General features: G+C 35.6%; 1 protein-coding gene across 2 annotated transcripts in view; it reads right to left on the reverse strand.

Annotated features, from left to right (window-relative positions):
• Nucleotides 1-291: 291 nt before the first annotated feature.
• Nucleotides 292-17,817, reverse strand: part of LOC145288055 (serpin B10-like) — a 60,911-nt gene continuing 43,385 nt past the window's right edge. For both annotated transcript variants that reach the window (XM_080136087.1, XM_080136088.1), the window contains exon 2: nucleotides 292-1,463. In XM_080136087.1, coding sequence (XP_079992213.1) covers nucleotides 324-1,430 — 1,107 coding nt within the window. In that variant the 5' untranslated portion in view covers nucleotides 1,431-1,463 and the 3' untranslated portion in view covers nucleotides 292-323. The remainder of the gene's footprint in view (nucleotides 1,464-17,817) is intronic.

Here is a 17,817-nt window from a genome sequence, read left to right on the forward strand (position 1 = left end):
CTCTCGTAAGTATTTTGATATCTTTCTAGAAATAATTCTGAATAGAAAGATATCAGAGAAACGTATACCAATAATAATCAGCTGATTCATATCAAATGAATAAACGATACTCAAAAACAACAACAGCAAGTGATTAGTTTTTACTATTCAATTATTTTAATTTTCAATGAATAAATGATGATCTACAACAACAACAACAACAACAACAACAGTAAGTGATTAGTTTTTACTATTCAATTATTTTAATTTTCAATGAATAAATGATGCTCTACAACAACAACAACAACAACAACAAGTGGGTACATTTTATTATTATAATTGTTTTATTTTTTTCCTTGATTTGGGTTAACAACTCTGCCAATGAAAATTACAATTTTAAATTTTTGGTCAACAATGAAAAATAAAAATGGATGATCAACAAGGAATCGTGTTGCTAGCGGCCCCATCAGTCCATTGACAGCACCTGAAGTGGCAACCGCTTCTGTCCCTCCCTCGCTTACATCAATCGTTGTTTGATGCCACATTTTAGTCAGCTTCCTCCTCTCAACAATCCAGCCTTGAGGAATAAATGTAATCATATCCATGTCGAAATTACTCTCAAGTTTAAATTTTGGTAAATAAAGTTCCGTTAGTTTTTCTTGACAATTGGTCTGAGAAAGGAAAGATTGAATAAATTCTGGACTCAGTTTCTTTTCCAACTGAAACAAGCCATTCCTCTTTTTTGGTAAGAGAATGTACATATCTTGATGCTTATCAACGTAAGGTATTTTAATGGAGCTATACTCCAGGTTGTTATCATCTTTTACACAAAATTTCTGCCTGGCGAACATCATGTTTACAGGTACAGTTTTACCACTGCTGATCTCAAACTCTTGCATTGTTGTATATTTTTGAAAGAATTTGTGTTGCCATTCTCCTTTGAAATATATTCCATTGAATAGTGCTACTTTCATATCTGCTGACAACGTGTCATCTTTAACGAACTGGGTAACTTTTCTATCAGAAAAATCTCCAATGTGTTCATTTATGACTGCTGAGGCATTGATAGCTGCAAAGTCTATAGGAATGAAATCAATATGAAATATCTGTTGCATTATTTGATTGAAATACTTGCTTACAGTCATATTTTTATGATAGAAAGCGAAAATCTTCTGTCTGAAAATCTGATTTTTGTCTTCCGATACGACGGAATCTAAATATTCTTTAAAGAAAGCAAAACCAAGGATTTTCTGCAAGTCTCCATTTAGACATTCTTTCATATGCAAGGATGAACTATTCCAAGAACTCAGTTGAATCATGGTTAATAAAGAAGTGATCCCAAGAGTTGAAAGACATGTGTTGCCTTGCGGTTCAAGATTATTAGAATTCATGTAGAAATTGGAAACCAACTGGTTGCTGCTCCAACTGAGGTTGCCGACAGCAAAATCCATGTTCTACGATTGAAAGTTTTTCTTTTTTCAAGACTATAAAAGTAGAAAATATTTTTTATTTTACAAAAGTGATGACACCATACTATGAGAAATGATACAAAACATTTTTGATTTGCATACAGCATTTTATGGGAATCTGCGTGTGACCGATTCGGGGGTGGGGGTGAGGACGATTCGGTGTCAAATTAGTGTTTTATCGTTATAGTCAAAGGTTTTTTTATATTTTTAATATTAATTAAGTAAATGAAGATATTTCTTCTTTGAATAAAATTGAAATACAAATTATTAAAAGAAAAAAACTGATTTGATTAAAAAAAAAAAAGAACTTAAAATAACCATGTTTATTTTAAACACAACAAAAACAAACAACATGCAGTCGTCAACAACGAGATAATATTTTAATATTGTTTTTTTTTTCAATTAAAAAAGAACTTAAAAATAACCGTGTTTATTTAAAACATGACACAAAAACAGACAACATTCAGTCGTCAACAACGAGATTACATTTTTATGTTGTTTTTCTTAATTTAAAAAAAAGAACTTACAAATATTTTTTTAAGTTTTTGATCCTTAAAAAATTAATTAGAAAATAATTAGCTAAAAAGAGTTTAGTAAACACATGATTTTTCTTAAAAATAGTTAAAGTGATATATTTTCATATTAAAAGGAGTTGTATTTAAAGGCTATATCAATGAAGTTTGTGGGAAACACTGTGAACACGAGTTAGCATATAAAATGAACCGCATTGATATAACCTTCAAACATAACCACATTGATATAGCCTTTACACAACCACATTGATATAGCCTTCAAACACAACTGCATTGATATAGCCTTCAAACACAACTGCATTGATATAGCCTTCAAACACAAATGCATTGATATAGCCTTCAAATAAAACCACATTGATATAACATTCAAACACAGCTTCATTGATATAGCCTTCAAATACAACCCCTTTCACACTACACACAATGCTTCAAACAAACTACAACATCCTTCTTTCATTTTCATATTGTTTTTCTTAATTTTTTTTAATTTATAAAATCTTTATAAAAATATGACTAGCATGGTGGACACCAAATTTTCCCTCCACTGAATTTTCCCTCTCGAATTGACCAAGCCGAAATGGCAATGCCAAATCAGCCACGCTGAATCGACCACTCCGAATCAGCTACACCGAAACATCCCATTCCCTACTACTGAGATCATACCTTTTCCCAAGTGTAAAGTGATTTAACAGTATTGGGGAACTTGAACACTACACGTTAAGCCTACAGACCGGATCAGTAACCATTATAAAACTTTCACAAGATAAACTTAAAAATAAATCCAATTGCGCTTCATTAAGGATGGCTTGCTACAAAAACTGTAGTAATTTCATTGCAAACATATTCTCCCAAGGAGATTTTCGTTTATAGGGATTTTTTTTATTTTCATCTCGGATATTTATATGATGGATGCTTCATTAGTTTCATCATTATAGGAGACACACACACACACATAAACACATACACATAAATATATGTGCATAACATGAAAAGAATTCCAAAAAGTACCTGACAAGGATACTCAGTGAACCAAGTGCAAGAGAGATAAAAAGCAATTCTACTTAAACGGACGGTTAGAATTTTAAAAAATGATCACTTAATTAAAGTGTCTGAAATAGCAGGTGAATATCTGGCATTAGATAGGATGCACCATCCTCAATAAAAACTAAAAGATAAGAAAATTGAAAAGAAAAAGAAGGTTTCATCATCATCATCATCATCATCATCATCATCATCATCATCATCATCATCATCATCATCACCACCACCATCAGTAGTAGTAGTAGTAGTAGTAGTAGTAGTATATTATCTAGCATGTGTTGGACAGCTTTTTAAAAATTGACTTCCAAACTAACCTATTCTAATGAAAACAGGACAAGAAATTCCGTCTAGTAATCTTTCATTCAATTAAGAATCTTCCTACTCGTCTACTTGGGAATGTACAACTTTTATAGCTTGGATTATCGAAGAGGAAATAATCCATATTCATAACGTCTATCTCTGCCCAGGTCTTTATTTAACCCTCTTTCTCTCAAAACCATATTTACCACTTCCTCCCATGTTTTTATTGATCTTCCCTTGCCAACTGATCCTGCTACCTTAACTGTTCTACATCTACCAACCTAAAAACCTCCTCTTATCCATTCTTTCAATGTGACTGCACCAACAAAATCTCCTATTTTCCATGCATCTCTCTATACTGTCAATTCAATCTTCCACGGGAGATAATCAGAATCAAAAGCGTGTCTTTAACAATCACATGACACACCCATCGTATCATTCTCATATCATTTCTCTTCATGCAACACATGTCCTAAATTCTTGCTGGCCGGGTTTCACTTCCACAGATCATAATACTTTGCACACATGCTTGATAGACTCTTCCCTTGGTCAACAATAGCAACGCTCTGCTATTTCATTATAAACTAGCATGGGTGCCCGGATGTTTGGAGGTGTGTGTTGAGCAAAAAAAAAAAAGCGTTGAAATTAACCAAAGTCAATCCAACAGTGACGATGACTTGCTAAAATGTCGGCGAAAAAAATAGACCCCTCCTTGTATAAAACGACCGAGTTTAGGGTGGAGAAATGAATGTTTTGGCCAATTTTTCAATGTTTGTTGACGTCGAGCTTCAAAAATGATACTGATATTGTCAGGATCTGTCGTCGCTGTCAAAAGTTTTTGCGAGGCATACAAACATACATACAAACATACATACAAACATACATACATACGTACATATATACATACATACATTTAAACAGGTGAGATTTATATTATAGAAGATGATCAACAAGAAATTTGTCACGTTTCTGAATTTTTGAGATGAAGATTGGTTATTCGCATTATTTGGATTCATTGGACTATTGTTCTCATCTTGAGCGTCATTTTCACAACGTTTCGGTCAATGTAACCTCTGACCTTCTCCAGAAGTTCAGAGTTCAACAGAAACATTCCTGGGTTTGAAAAGATACACCTGAAGAAGTTCGGAGGTTACATTGACTGAAACATGTAAATGATACTTAAGATGAGAGCATTAGTCTGATGAATCCAAAGACTTCACATTAATTCGTCTTTTGACAGTAGTTTTTTGTTTTTTTTATCTGTTCTCAAAATTGTTTTCTTACCGGTTGAATAAAAGATAGAAAAAAAATCACTACTCGGTGCTTAGTCAATAACTATGATGCTAAAAAAATATTTTATGCTGAAATTTATAAATGTGTATATTCGTGACATCAACATTTGAATGCCTGTTTTTTTTTTTTTCTTTTGTATTGCATTTTCACTCCAAACAAGGCACGATGCCACTTTGATGTAAAGGGCTACTATCGGGGACATAATTGCAGGGATACTATGTAGGGAGTTGAGCAGTAAGTTGAACTTCTGCATGTCAGTACAGTTGGGGAAGCAGGAACCCAGAAGGGAATTCCAAAGTCTAGCAGTTCTGGGGAAGAAACTATTAGAGTAGAAGGCTTTCTGGCATCTGGGAATCTCTACTGTGTAGGGGGTGGGATTTTTCTGCTTGTCGGGTTTGTTGGGGATATTTATGTTCAGGGGATACAAGGGCTTGTAGTTCGTCAGGGCATATACCATTAAAATACTCGTAAGACAGACAGAGGAATGCAAGATTTTGTTGATGGGAAAGAGGCTGACAGTTCGGAGCTCATTATGTTGGCGACTCTTGTTTGAGCTCTGTCCAGGAGTGAGAGACTAGTAGCAGATGCACCAACCCAAATATGACAACAATATTCCATACATGGGAGAATGGTGGCCTTATAGAGGTACAGAATAACTTTCAGGCATAAGTAACTTTCTAGCACAGAAATAGAGAGCTGGTATATATATATATATATATATATATATATATATATATATATATATATATATATATATATATATATATATATATATATATATATATATATGAAAATTTGAAATTAAATTCTGTAAATTAAAAAATTTATGGCAAATATATTTTTGGCAAGGAATACAAGAAATAGCAAAATTCATGACTGCCTATAAACATCATTTTGCTAAAAACATTCCCTCTAATGAGACGAACCATTTATTGAAAATCCATGGGTTAAGGAAAAAACTTAAAATTTTTGTATTCCTTGTCAAATAATAAATTTGTTGTAAATTTTTTAATTTACAGAATCTTATTCCAAATTTTCATTTACGCTATTGCTATATCTCGTGTATTGAACTTCTTTATCTGGTTGGCATTGTCTTATAAATATTGATATTAATATTTATATGGACTTTAATTTTTCCAGTATTATACAATCTATAATCCGAAAGTATTTCAAAATTTCAATGAATTATATATATATATATATATATATATATATATATATATATATATATATATATATAATATATATATATATATATATATATATAAGGGTTGTTCCAAAAGTAAAGACTCCTATGTTTTAACTCAAAAAGTTGAAGAACTACGAAGACGTGAGTGATACCATTAAAACGAGTGATATTTTGTGCTTCAGAATTTATTTTTTTACCACCATAGTCAATGTATTCTTGCCAACAATGAGCGATGGCTGTGCAGGGGAAACTGGAGCATGCTTTGTCATATGAGGGTTATTCCAAAAGTAAAACTTCCTATTCTTTTATCTCAAAAACTTGGAGAGCTATAACAATAAGAGTTGTACAATTAAAACGAGTGACATTTTGTGCTCCAGAATGCATCTTGCTACATAGTCACCACCATTCTCAATGCGCTTTTGCCAGAAATTCAATGATGCATTTCTGCTTCTGACACACGTCCATGCCAGAAGTTGCTTTTTTAGAGTCCCACATCGTCAATATCTGCAACAGAGAGAAACTTTCAGGTCATGAATGCATAAGTTCTATCATCATAACAATGCAATTTGCAATTCCATCTGATCCATTTTGGAGGAATAAAAAATAGGAGGCATTATTTTGGAACGCCCCTAGTATACTTGTATAATGGTAGAGAATGAACTCATTTTAAAATAAGATTTTAGAATGCTAGAGACACGGTCTATGCGTTTGTTTATTAAAAGGTTTTGTAATTAATAATTAAAAAAATGTACCTACATTTAAATTAAATATTTAATATATCCCTTTTTTTTTTTAAATAAATTGTTTCCTATATTAAAGATCGACCCTTTGACGAAAATTGAAAACAACTCGTGTTTATAACACTTGTCAACAGCAAATTTTATGTCTTTGTTTTGTCTACTGACTTGGGACAATTTTGATGTGCTAACTCCCAAAATAACACTGTTTTCGTTAAATTAGCTCATTGTTTTGAGCTATCATTCATTTTTTTTTTTTATAATTGTAAATAACCGAGTAAATGTCCCTTAATCAAATACAGAAATGAAAGAACTATTAATCATTTACTACCCAATGTTCCATTACTGGAATAAACTTTTGAGGATTATGAACTTTGGCATCCACATATTTGAAAGAAGAAAGAATTTGAATAATGAAAAGGGGCGTGCAATAAGTAATGCCCCTCCACTTCCAGTTGTCTGATCTAGCTGAAATTTTGCATGTGCAATGATTTATATCTCTACGGGTGATGTGTAAAAATTACAGCTCTGAACTAATTGTGGTTTCTGTTTTACAGGTGTTTGAACTGAGTCAGGTGTGAAATGGAGCCTGTTGAATGTCGAGCAGTTTTGTATTTGAAAGGGCACACACCACAGGAGACTTTTGATGAAATGAAAGAAACTTATGGTGATAATGCCCCATCATATGACCTTGTAAAACGCTGGCATCGTGAATTCAAACATGGCCAGAAGTCTGTGAAAACAGCTCTCAGACCGGGTCGCCCCCCCCCCCCTTCTGCCATTGATGAGGCATCTGTCCGTCAAGTTGAGGCTGTCATTTTGGAAGATCGGTGCATTACTATTTGCCAAATAGCCCAAGATATCAAGATTAGTACAGGGTCTGTGGAAACTATCATTCATGACCATTTGCATATGCATAATGTGTCTGCCAGATGAATTCCCAGGTTGCTCACACCATTCCAGAAGCGAGAACGCGTTGAGTGCTTGAGGATGAATTTGATGTGTCAAGAAGATGAGTCAAAGTTTTTCAAAAGACTGATTACACAGGATGAAACCTGGGTCCATCACTATGATCCAGAGACCAAAGCCCAGTCAATGCAGTGGAAGCACTTTTTTTTTTATTACATTTTCACCCCTAACAAGGCACATTGCCACTTTGATGTAGGGGGCTAGTATTAGGGACACAGGCTACAGGGGTACTAGGTGGGGAGTTGGGCAGCAAGATGTCGGTTCACATTACATTTGAACTTCTGCATGTCAGTACAGTTGGGGAAGCAGGAACCTGGAAGGGAGTTCCAAAGTCTAGCGGTTCTGGGGAATAAACTATTGGAGTAGAAGGCTCTCTTACATCTAGGGATCTCTAGTGTGAAGGGGTGGGATTTTACTGCCTGTCGGGTTTGTCGGGGGTATTTACATACTGGGGGTACAAGTGCTTGCAGCTCATCGGAACATTCACCATTAAAGTACTTGTAGAACAGGCAGAGGGATGCTACATTGCATTGATGGGACAGAGGCTGAAGCTTGGATGATAGTTCAGGACCTATTAGGTTGGCGACTCTCTTTTGAACCTTGTGCAGGAATGAAAGACTAGTAGCAGATGCACCGGCACAAATATGACAACAATACTCCATACATGGGCGAATGGTGGCCTTATAGAGGTACAGGATACTTTCAGGCGTCAGTAGCTTTCTAGCATGGTAGAGAGAACCTACTTTCTTCGCAGCGGTCCTGGCAATGCTCTCAATGTAATTGTTCCAACTCATGTTTCCTGTGAACGTTAGGCAGAGGAGTTTAAAAGATGTGCTTTCAAATAAAGAGTCTTTGGCCATTGCTATTGATGGTAGAGATGGTTTCTTGTAGTTATTGAAGGAAACAAGTTTAGTCTTGGCAGCATTGAATGTGACCATCCATTTTTGTCCCCATTCCACTACAGATTGGAGGTCATCCTCTAGTGTTTCTGACATTTCTTTAGATATATGCTCATTTGTTTTCCTGTTGTGTCTGTTATAGAGTGTGGTGTCATCAGCATATATACCCATCTCACAGACAATTTTGTCAGGGAGGTCATTTATGAATATTAGGAATAATAGAGGTCCAAGGATAGACCCCTGAGGCACTCCCGCATTTATATCACACTGTTTAGATGTTCGACCGACGAGGACAACCTGGATTTTTCTCTTATCTAAGAAGGATTTAATTATGTTAAGTATTCTACCAGTGATACCGTATGATTTAATTTTCCTGAGGAGACCCTTGTGCCATACCCTGTCAAAAGCCTTAGATATATCTAGAGCTACAGTTCTACCCTCCCCTGCTTTGTCAAGTGAATGGTATATACGCTCGGAGATTACAGTTAGAATATCTGCCATGGAACGAGCTTGCCTAAATCCATATTGTTGGTCGGTAAGAAGCTTAACATCTGTAAGGTGATGGACTAGAGCTTGGTTAATTATGGACTCAAATATTTTGGCAAAAAGTGGGAGGAGGTTAATGGGGCAGTAATTTGCTGGGTCAGTTCTTTCACTAGAATTCTTGAAAACTGGTACCACAGAAGCAGTTTTCCAGCAGGCAGGAAAGCAAGATTCATTAAGGCATTTGTTGTATAGTTTGGAGAGGATTGGAGCTACTTCGGCAGAGCACTTTTTTAATAGTACAGCCGGGATGAGATCAGGTCCACATGCTTTTGCAGTGTCAAGATTTTTTATAATAGCATGCACCTGAGAAGGGGTGATTTTCAGATCGTCAAGTGTGGCATCTGTCCGCAAAGGAAAGTCTGGAAGAGGGTGGTTAGCAGGGTTTAGTGTGGAGTTAAAGGCAAACCGACTGGCAAGCATGTTAGCCTTCTCGGTTGCTGAGCAAACAACTTCACGATTGTTGGATAGCGGAGGAATTATTGATTGCCCATTATTTACTGCACTGTTGTAGATTTTCCAGAAGTCATGGGTTCCTAATTTCTGAGCTTGGATGCGTTTTTGGGTGGTTTCAGTAACTTCTCTCTTAGCTGTCGCTATTTCTTTCTTACAGTTACTTCTGGCTTCTATATACTTCTGTCTGTTTGAACTGAATTTATGTTGGTTAAATCTGTGGTACGCGTGCTGCCTTTGCGCGATGGCAGCTGCATATGTGGAAGTAAACCATTGGGGAGAGTGGGACTTGCTATAAAATTTCCACGTGGAGACATGTGCTTCAATTGCTGTTTTGAACCATTCAGTGGTCTCATTTGCACACTGTTTAGCAGGAAGTGAAAAGATATTTCACCATAGGGCGTCTCTGATGAGATCCATGATGGCTTCCCAGTCAGCCTTTTTATAATATCTCATTGTTTTGAGCAATGGATCTTCCATTTTGGCTCTAGAGTTTAGGGTGATTTCAACTATTATTACTACATGATCAGCATTCCCAAGTGGGCTGTGGGCGTTCATAACACAATCATCAGGAACTGTACTGTGGTCAGAAACAGAGTGATGCGTGTTGCTCTTGCTGGTCAGGGAAACGCGTTGGAAACGTAACCATCTGTGATAGGGAATGAGATATAGAGAACCTATGTGTTGTGATACCAGCTGCGTCTGTGTAATTAGAGAATCCAAGCCAGTTTCTGTGGTGGACATTGCAGTCACCAAATACATGAACTTGTGCACTAGTATCAAGGGAAAGTGTTGTATCTACGCTGTCAGAGACTTTGTTTATTAGGGTACAGTCCTGGGTCAAGGGAGAGCGGTAGAGAAAATAAAAGTAACTAATATTATGTTGCATCTTAATTCTAAAGCCCATAAAGGCTTGATCGTCCGATTCTAGTACTATATATATATATATATTAAAAAGTTTGACTCATGTCCAGGTTACCTACATCTAAGATTTCAAATGTTTAAACCCCAAATTGGTGGAGAAGTTTGGTAGAGTCTGCAAAGGTCAACTCTTTCAACTTTGACCTCTTGGCAGCCCAATTTTCACCCAAAAAATGATTTAAAAGCTTGCTGCATGTCTGAATACTCTTTATGTAAAATTTCAAATGTTTAGACCCCAAAATTGGCTGAATAGTTTGCTAGAGACCGCAAAGGTCAAATCTTTTGAATCTGACCCCTTGGCAGCCAAATTTTCGGCCAAAAACCGATTATAAAGCTTGCCCTATGTCTGATCAGACTTTATGTAAAATTTCAAATGTTTAGACCAAAAATTGGCTGAATATAATTTTGTAGAGATCGCAGAGGTCAAATTTTTTTTAACTTGGACCCCAATTTTAACCCCTTAACATTTATTGTTTTGGGCTCAAATCAAATTAAAACGTTTGATCCATGTCCAAGTAACCTACATCTAACATTTCAAGTGTTTAGACCCAAAATTGGTGAAGGAGTTTGGTAGAATTTTCAAAGGTCAAATCGTTGAACTTTGACCTCTTGACAGGCAAATTTTCTGGCCGAAAACCGATTAAAAAGATTTCCCCAAATCTCAATACACCTTATGTCAAATCTCGAATCTGTAGACTGAAAATTGGCAGAGTTATTTGGGAAAAGAAAAGAAATTAAAACGGTAAGTTGAAATTGCCAATCGAATTTATTGTTCGATTGAATACTCCAAAAAAACAATTTACAAAGTCCTTATTCCACAGAGTTTCAAAGAATGCTATTCTTTCTATTCGTCTCATTAGAGAACAGAAAGAAATCAGCAAATTTTATTTGTAGCAATGCTAGAATTTGCTTATCAGCCTTATAATTATCAGCCTTATAATTACCAATAAGCTAAGGTTTTGCCACGCTTAAAACTTTCTAATCTTTACTCCCCACTTTTTGACACTGAACTTGTAATACTTTGCAGAAAAACATTCACGTGCTGACAACTTTTTAGGCTGACTTTAGTTTTTAAAAGTTTAAAATTGTCTTTTCTAATTAAGCCAACAATGGGAGATAACGTCGATTTTCTGTCCATCTTATTTCTCAAATCCACTCAACTGGGGACCAACCTATCTTTGGACTACTGCACTGTACGCAAAACAATTTCCATAATTTAAGCTGTGTTGAAAATTTTTCAATCAGACTAATTATATTTAACTGAATTTAAAATTTGGATTTGATTCTTTCTAAAGAATTATTTTCACCTTTTGAATTACCTTTGAAACAATCTTTATGCAAGCTGAAATTTTATGCCCAGTTTGTTTTTATTATTTTTTACATTTCCCACATTTTTTTTACTCGTTGTTTTTAAAGGACATGTACATCTTTGCAATTTATGACTATAATAAATTGCGGTTTTACTTAATGACATAACCAACAAATTTTAGCATTGCTACAAATATAATTTGCAGGTTTCTTTCTGTCCTCTGATGAGAAGAATAGCAAGGATAACATATTTGAGACCATAATTAACCATGCTCTAGTCCGGCACCTTACTCATGCTAAACTTCTGACTGACAAACATTATGGATTTAGACAAGCCCGTTCCACAGCTGACATCCTCACTGTAATTTCTGAACGTATATACCATTCACTGGACAAAGCGGGGGAGGGCAGAGCGGGAGCTCTAGATATATCTAAGGCTTTTGACAGGGTATGGCACAAGGGTCTCCTCAGGAAAATTAAATCATACGGTATCACTGGTAGAATACTTAACATAATTAAATCCTTCTTAGATAAGAGAAAAATCCAGGTTGTCCTCGTCGGTCGAACATCTAAACAGTGTGATATAAATGCGGGAGTGCCTCAGGGGTCTATTCTTGGACATCTATAGTTCCTGATATTTATTAATGACCTCCCCGACAAAACTGCCTCTGAGATGAGTATATATGCTGATGACACTACACTCTATAACAGGCATGACAGGAAAACAAATGAACACATATCTAAAGAAATGGCAAAAACACTAGAGGATGACCTCCAATCTGTAGTGGAATGGGGACATAAATGGATAGTCACATTCAATACTGCCAAGACTAAACTTGTTTCCTTCAATAACTACAAGAAACCTTCTCTGCCACCAATAGCAATGGGCAGTGACTCCCTGTCTGAGAGTACATCTTTCAAACTGCTTGGCCTAACGTTCACAGGAAACATGAGCTGGAACAATTATATTGAAAACATTGCCAGGGCCGCTGCAAAAAAGGTAGGCTCTCTCTACCATGCTAGAAAACTACTGACACTTGAAAGTATCCTGTGTAACGAAGTAAAGGGGTGACAACTATGTGTAACTGTTTTAGATATATACTCTGTAAAACAATATAAAAACAAAGAAAATGTTGTTGTCAAAGCCCTACTAATGACTAAGAATCAACTACAGTACAAATTTAGTATATTTGAATTATCGAAAGTTGTCCCCATTTTTATTTCCCTCCCCTCCCCCGTTAGAAAGTAAGACGAAACCACTTGGTTTCAAGCTGTTTATTTAAGAACCTGAACTCTGTGTATGTTGAAGATTAATAACTGTTTGTTTGAAACTCAATCGGATATTTGAGGAAAGTGATTGTGTTATTTTTAGGAATGATGAAATCAACTCATGAATTGACAATTGAATATATATCTGTCAGTGAAATAATATCTGCGTCGGATTCAGAGGTCAAACTTGAAGGCTGTTATATATATCCAAGTTAAAGAGATAAAAGACAGATACTGCCAGGAAGGCCAGGGGTGAAGAGACTGCTGAGAGACTGCCGAGAGACTGCAGGAAGAAGCAGGGGTGGAGAAGCCGAGAATGCCAGAGCAACAGACTCTCAGATGAAAAGATAGATGCATAGAGCCGAGGAGCTTTTGAGACATGCACGATAAGTTTGAAAGCTGACGCCTTCGATATTGTTTGTAGAACGGTAACACATCGCTTCCTTCAAAGTTCTGAAAGAGTGATAAGAACTCTACTGTTTCATTTGAATATATTATGGTGTGTATAATCGTTTGTCCTGTTTTTCTTTAAACTACACCACAAATCCACGGCCCTCTTTCGACGACGTTCGTCATTAAGAGGATACACAATGACTGGTTCAGATCGGATAACTAGACGATCCACCGATGATTCAGTCACCACCCGCGTACCCGTAACTTAGACGGCCAAGAATTATCACCGGCAGTAGAAGGGTTCGGAGGTCGACGATCGTCCGCAACAGGCGGGTGCAGGTGAGAGAGTGGGCTGGTGACACCTGCATCTCTATAAGGCCACCATTCGCCCATGTATGGAGTATTGTTGTCACATCTGGGCTAGTGCGTCTACTACTAGTCTCTCACTCCTAGACAACGTTCAAAAAAGAGTCGCCAATCTGATAGGCCCTGAACTGGCATCTAAGCTTCAGCCTCTGTCCCATCGATGAAACGTTGCATCCCTCTGCTTGTTCTACAAGTATTTTAATGGTGAATGCTCTGATGAACTGCAGACACTTGTGCCCCCACGATGCAGACACCCTCGACAAACCCAACAGGCAGCAAAATCTCACCCCCACACAGTAAAGATCCCTAGATGTAAGAGATCTTTCTACTCCAGTAGTTTCTTCCCCAGAACCACTAGACTCTGCAATTCCATTCCAGGATCCTGCTTCCCTAACTGTACTGACGTGCAAAAGTTCAAGTGCAATGTGAACCGACATCTTGCTGCCCAAATCCCTACATAGTGCTCCAGTAGTTGCTGACCCTGATAGTGGCCCCTACACCAAAGTGGCAATGTGCCTTGTTTGGGGTGAAAATGTAAAAAAAAAAAAAAAATTCTTTGAAACTCTGCGGAATAAGGACTTTGTAAATTGTTTTTTGGAGTATTCAGTCGAACAATTGTAAATTTCAACTTACAGTTTTAATTTCTTTTCTCTTATAATAAGCTCTACCCTCTAATGTGTGTGTATTGAGCTTTTTTTTATTTGGTTGGGATTAAAACATCTATATGTAAATACTGGTATTTATATTAGATTGAAGTGTACCATTGCTTATATCAGATAAACACTGCTTCTTTTTGGATTTCATTATTTTATATATATATATATATATATATATATATATATATATATATATATATATATATATATATATTATAGAAAATTATTAGCAAAGTTTATATATATATATATATACATATATATATATATATATATATATATATATATATATATATATATATATCATAGACTCTCAGAAATATGATAAATAAATTTAATGGGAACAACATATACAATTTAACTTTTATTTTTTTCAGGTAATATGAATAGCGACTGGAAGTGCATATTTTGGCATGAAGCTCGATGATCCAGACAAAAGTTGGGCACCTCATATGGTTTGCAAAAGATACACAGAGCATTTCCATCCATGGAGCAAGGGCACATGAAATTCTATGAACTTTGGCATCCCCATGATTTGACGAGAACCTTCAAATGATGCAAGCAATTGTTACGCCTGTGCTATCCGTATCATGGGAATTAACAGAAAAGAATTGAGCACGGGAGTATCTCAGTCTGCCCTCAGCTATTTGCCCTACTCCTCATAGTAAAGAAATTCCCGTACCTGTAATTAAAGGTACTGAAGAAAGCAGCAGCAGTAGCGAGGATGAAACTCAAAGCATTGTCACTACTGATGATGCATTCTTTTCTGATGACAATCATAAACAGCCAGAACTTTTTCTCAACACAAACTAAACCATTTTGTCTGCAATTTAAATTTGCCAAAAGACTCTGCCAAACTTCTTGCATCTCGTTTAAAAGATAAGAACATGCTGAATGATGAAGTTTGGATAAGTTTCTCTGGTACTTGTACAGTTTAATCAAGACATTAAAAAATTGAAAATATCGAAAAAGGTTTATATTGTATGTATCTGTTATGGAATGAAGTCCCCCAGAAAAAAAATTTCACTTAATTTCATCAAGTAATTTTTATTTTTTTTTTACAGCGAAAAAACATTTTATGATACCAAGCAAAAGGTTCGATTTTTAAGAAGAAAAGCTAATATGGTGAGGGTGTGTCGACGCTTTAAACCCAATTATCTCCTCATGGCGTGTTCAAAAAATTCAAAGATGTCTACCTTCAATGTGCTCTCATAAAAACATGTTTTTCCACTGTAAAAAAAAAAAAACTACTCGATCAAATTAAGAGAAATTTTTTTCGGAGATCTTCAGTCCAAATCGGATACGTACAATATAACTTTTTTTTTCGATCATTTTTTAATATCTTGATTAAACTGTACATGTACCGTTCCTCCCATACCAGGTATCAGGAATTCATAAGATATTTTGCTCAAGAAAAAGATTTGGTCTATTGCAATGACATTGTGAAGCTACTAATACACCTTGTCATAACTGAATAGAAATCGGAGGACTGGTAACTTTTTATCGACAGCAGCAAACGGCCTTTAAAATGTGTGTTGTTACACAATGGAAATCAATTTGCATCTGTGCCATTGGCACGTTCGACTACATTAAAAATAACAACAGGGAGTAATTAAGTACGTCCTCAAAAAGATTTCTTATAACCAACATAAATGGCTGATTTTCATTGACTTAAAAATGATCACCTTCTTGCTTTGTCAATAGTCCAGAGCTATAAAATACCCATGTTTTTATGCCTCAGGGATAGTAGAGACCGAGCTTATCATTATGTGAAAAAAAGAATGGCCAGTATGGAAGAGCTTATACTTTGTAGTTGACAACGAACGTATTCTATTTCCTCCACTACACATAAAGCTTGGTTTGATCTAAGGGAAACAACTCTGTAAATCTGTAAAAGCTTGCTTTGACGAAGTAATTCATGAAAGCATTGGATAAAGATGGATGGTGTTTTCAATTTCTGTGTGAAACCTTCCCAAATTTGCCCACTGAAAAATGAAAGGCTGGTATTTTCAGTGGTCCTCAAATTAGACAGCTGATCAAAAATTCTCCCATGTTTGAGAAGATGACGAATTATGTTGAGCAAGAAGTGTGGAACTTGCAAGGATCTATGAATAGAATAATAAAACTCCAAATGGATGTTGACTCGTCGGCTGTAACATATAAAGTGTATAAAAGTGACTTTGCGCATTAACTCCTACACCTTTCTGTTAAGGAAAAGAAAAATAGTAGAAATTAATCCAACTAATGGAACGCATGCATGCCTAAAATAAAGGGTGAGCAGTCGGCAGGTTTTGGAAGCCAGTTGGGATAAATAAATAGCTGAGGTTTTGAGAGAGAGAGAGACAGAAGAAAGGAGAGAGACCCAGCAAGCAAGAGACAAATATGGCGAGAAAAAGGCTCAGTTTCAAAGCTAAAGCTGACAATATTTCTCTACTACAAACTCACCAAAACTGAAGAAAATGTATTCTCCCAGCAAAAGGAATAAGCATCTTAAAATAAAAAAAAAAAAACACTCATCTTTCAATCCCTTCCTTTCTCTTTCTTTCCAAGTACAAAATCTGACATTTTTAATACTTAAATTTTAACCAAACTTTTATCGTGCATAAAAGCTATCCAACGTTAAATGTTTCTTGTCGGTTTTGTTATTTTATATGGAGTTGTTGTTGTTGTATGTTTTAACATCTAACAAAACCTATAAACTGCTTCGATCAAGTTGGATGAATTTCGTAAATAACATAAAATTGGAGCACTATGAAGATCTAGTAGCAAACATGCCAGTGGCATTTAAGAACTTTGGCGGCAATATGAGAATCAAGATGCACTACCTGTACTCCCCCATAGAATGGCTTCCCGAAAATATTAGCTTTTTATGCGAGGAGCAAAGAGAGCACTTTCACCAAGACTTGCCAGAAATGGAAACACGCTACCAGGGCAGGTGGGACATGGTGATGATGGAGCACTACTGCTGGAATTTAAAAAGAGATGTGCGACAATAAAAAAGAACGAAAATTTAAATAAAACTGATACAAGCATTAACTTTGGATGTTTATGCACATAATTTGTTGTTAAAATTAAATTGATTTCATCATAAAAACTTATATTTTACCAAAAAAAATATAATTGTTAAAATACTAGCAACCGAGAAAAACTAAGGAAACTTTAGAATAAAAGAATTGTTACTGATAGAAAAATTAAAACAAAAAATGAACAATAGGGCAGAGATAACCAACATCTTCCTTATACAACCACAAACTATTTAATTATCTCCTTTGGACAGATTTACAGAGTTGTTTCCCTTAGATTAAATTTTTGAAAAAATGACAGAATTACCTCCCCTTAACAATAACAATTTTTTCAAAACATTCAAAATAGTGTTTCAAAACAAAACAAAAACAAAACAAAAAAACTATAACGAATAATTTAAATAAAAATAAAAGCAACAGCATAAAGAGTCAATCTTCATTTCTTAACTCTTGATAATGAAAGACACTCCCTGCAA

Source organism: Euprymna scolopes, chromosome 11 (assembly GCF_053919585.1).
Source record: "Euprymna scolopes isolate OS-2025 chromosome 11, ASM5391958v1, whole genome shotgun sequence".
NCBI lineage: Eukaryota > Metazoa > Mollusca > Cephalopoda > Sepiida > Sepiolidae > Euprymna > Euprymna scolopes.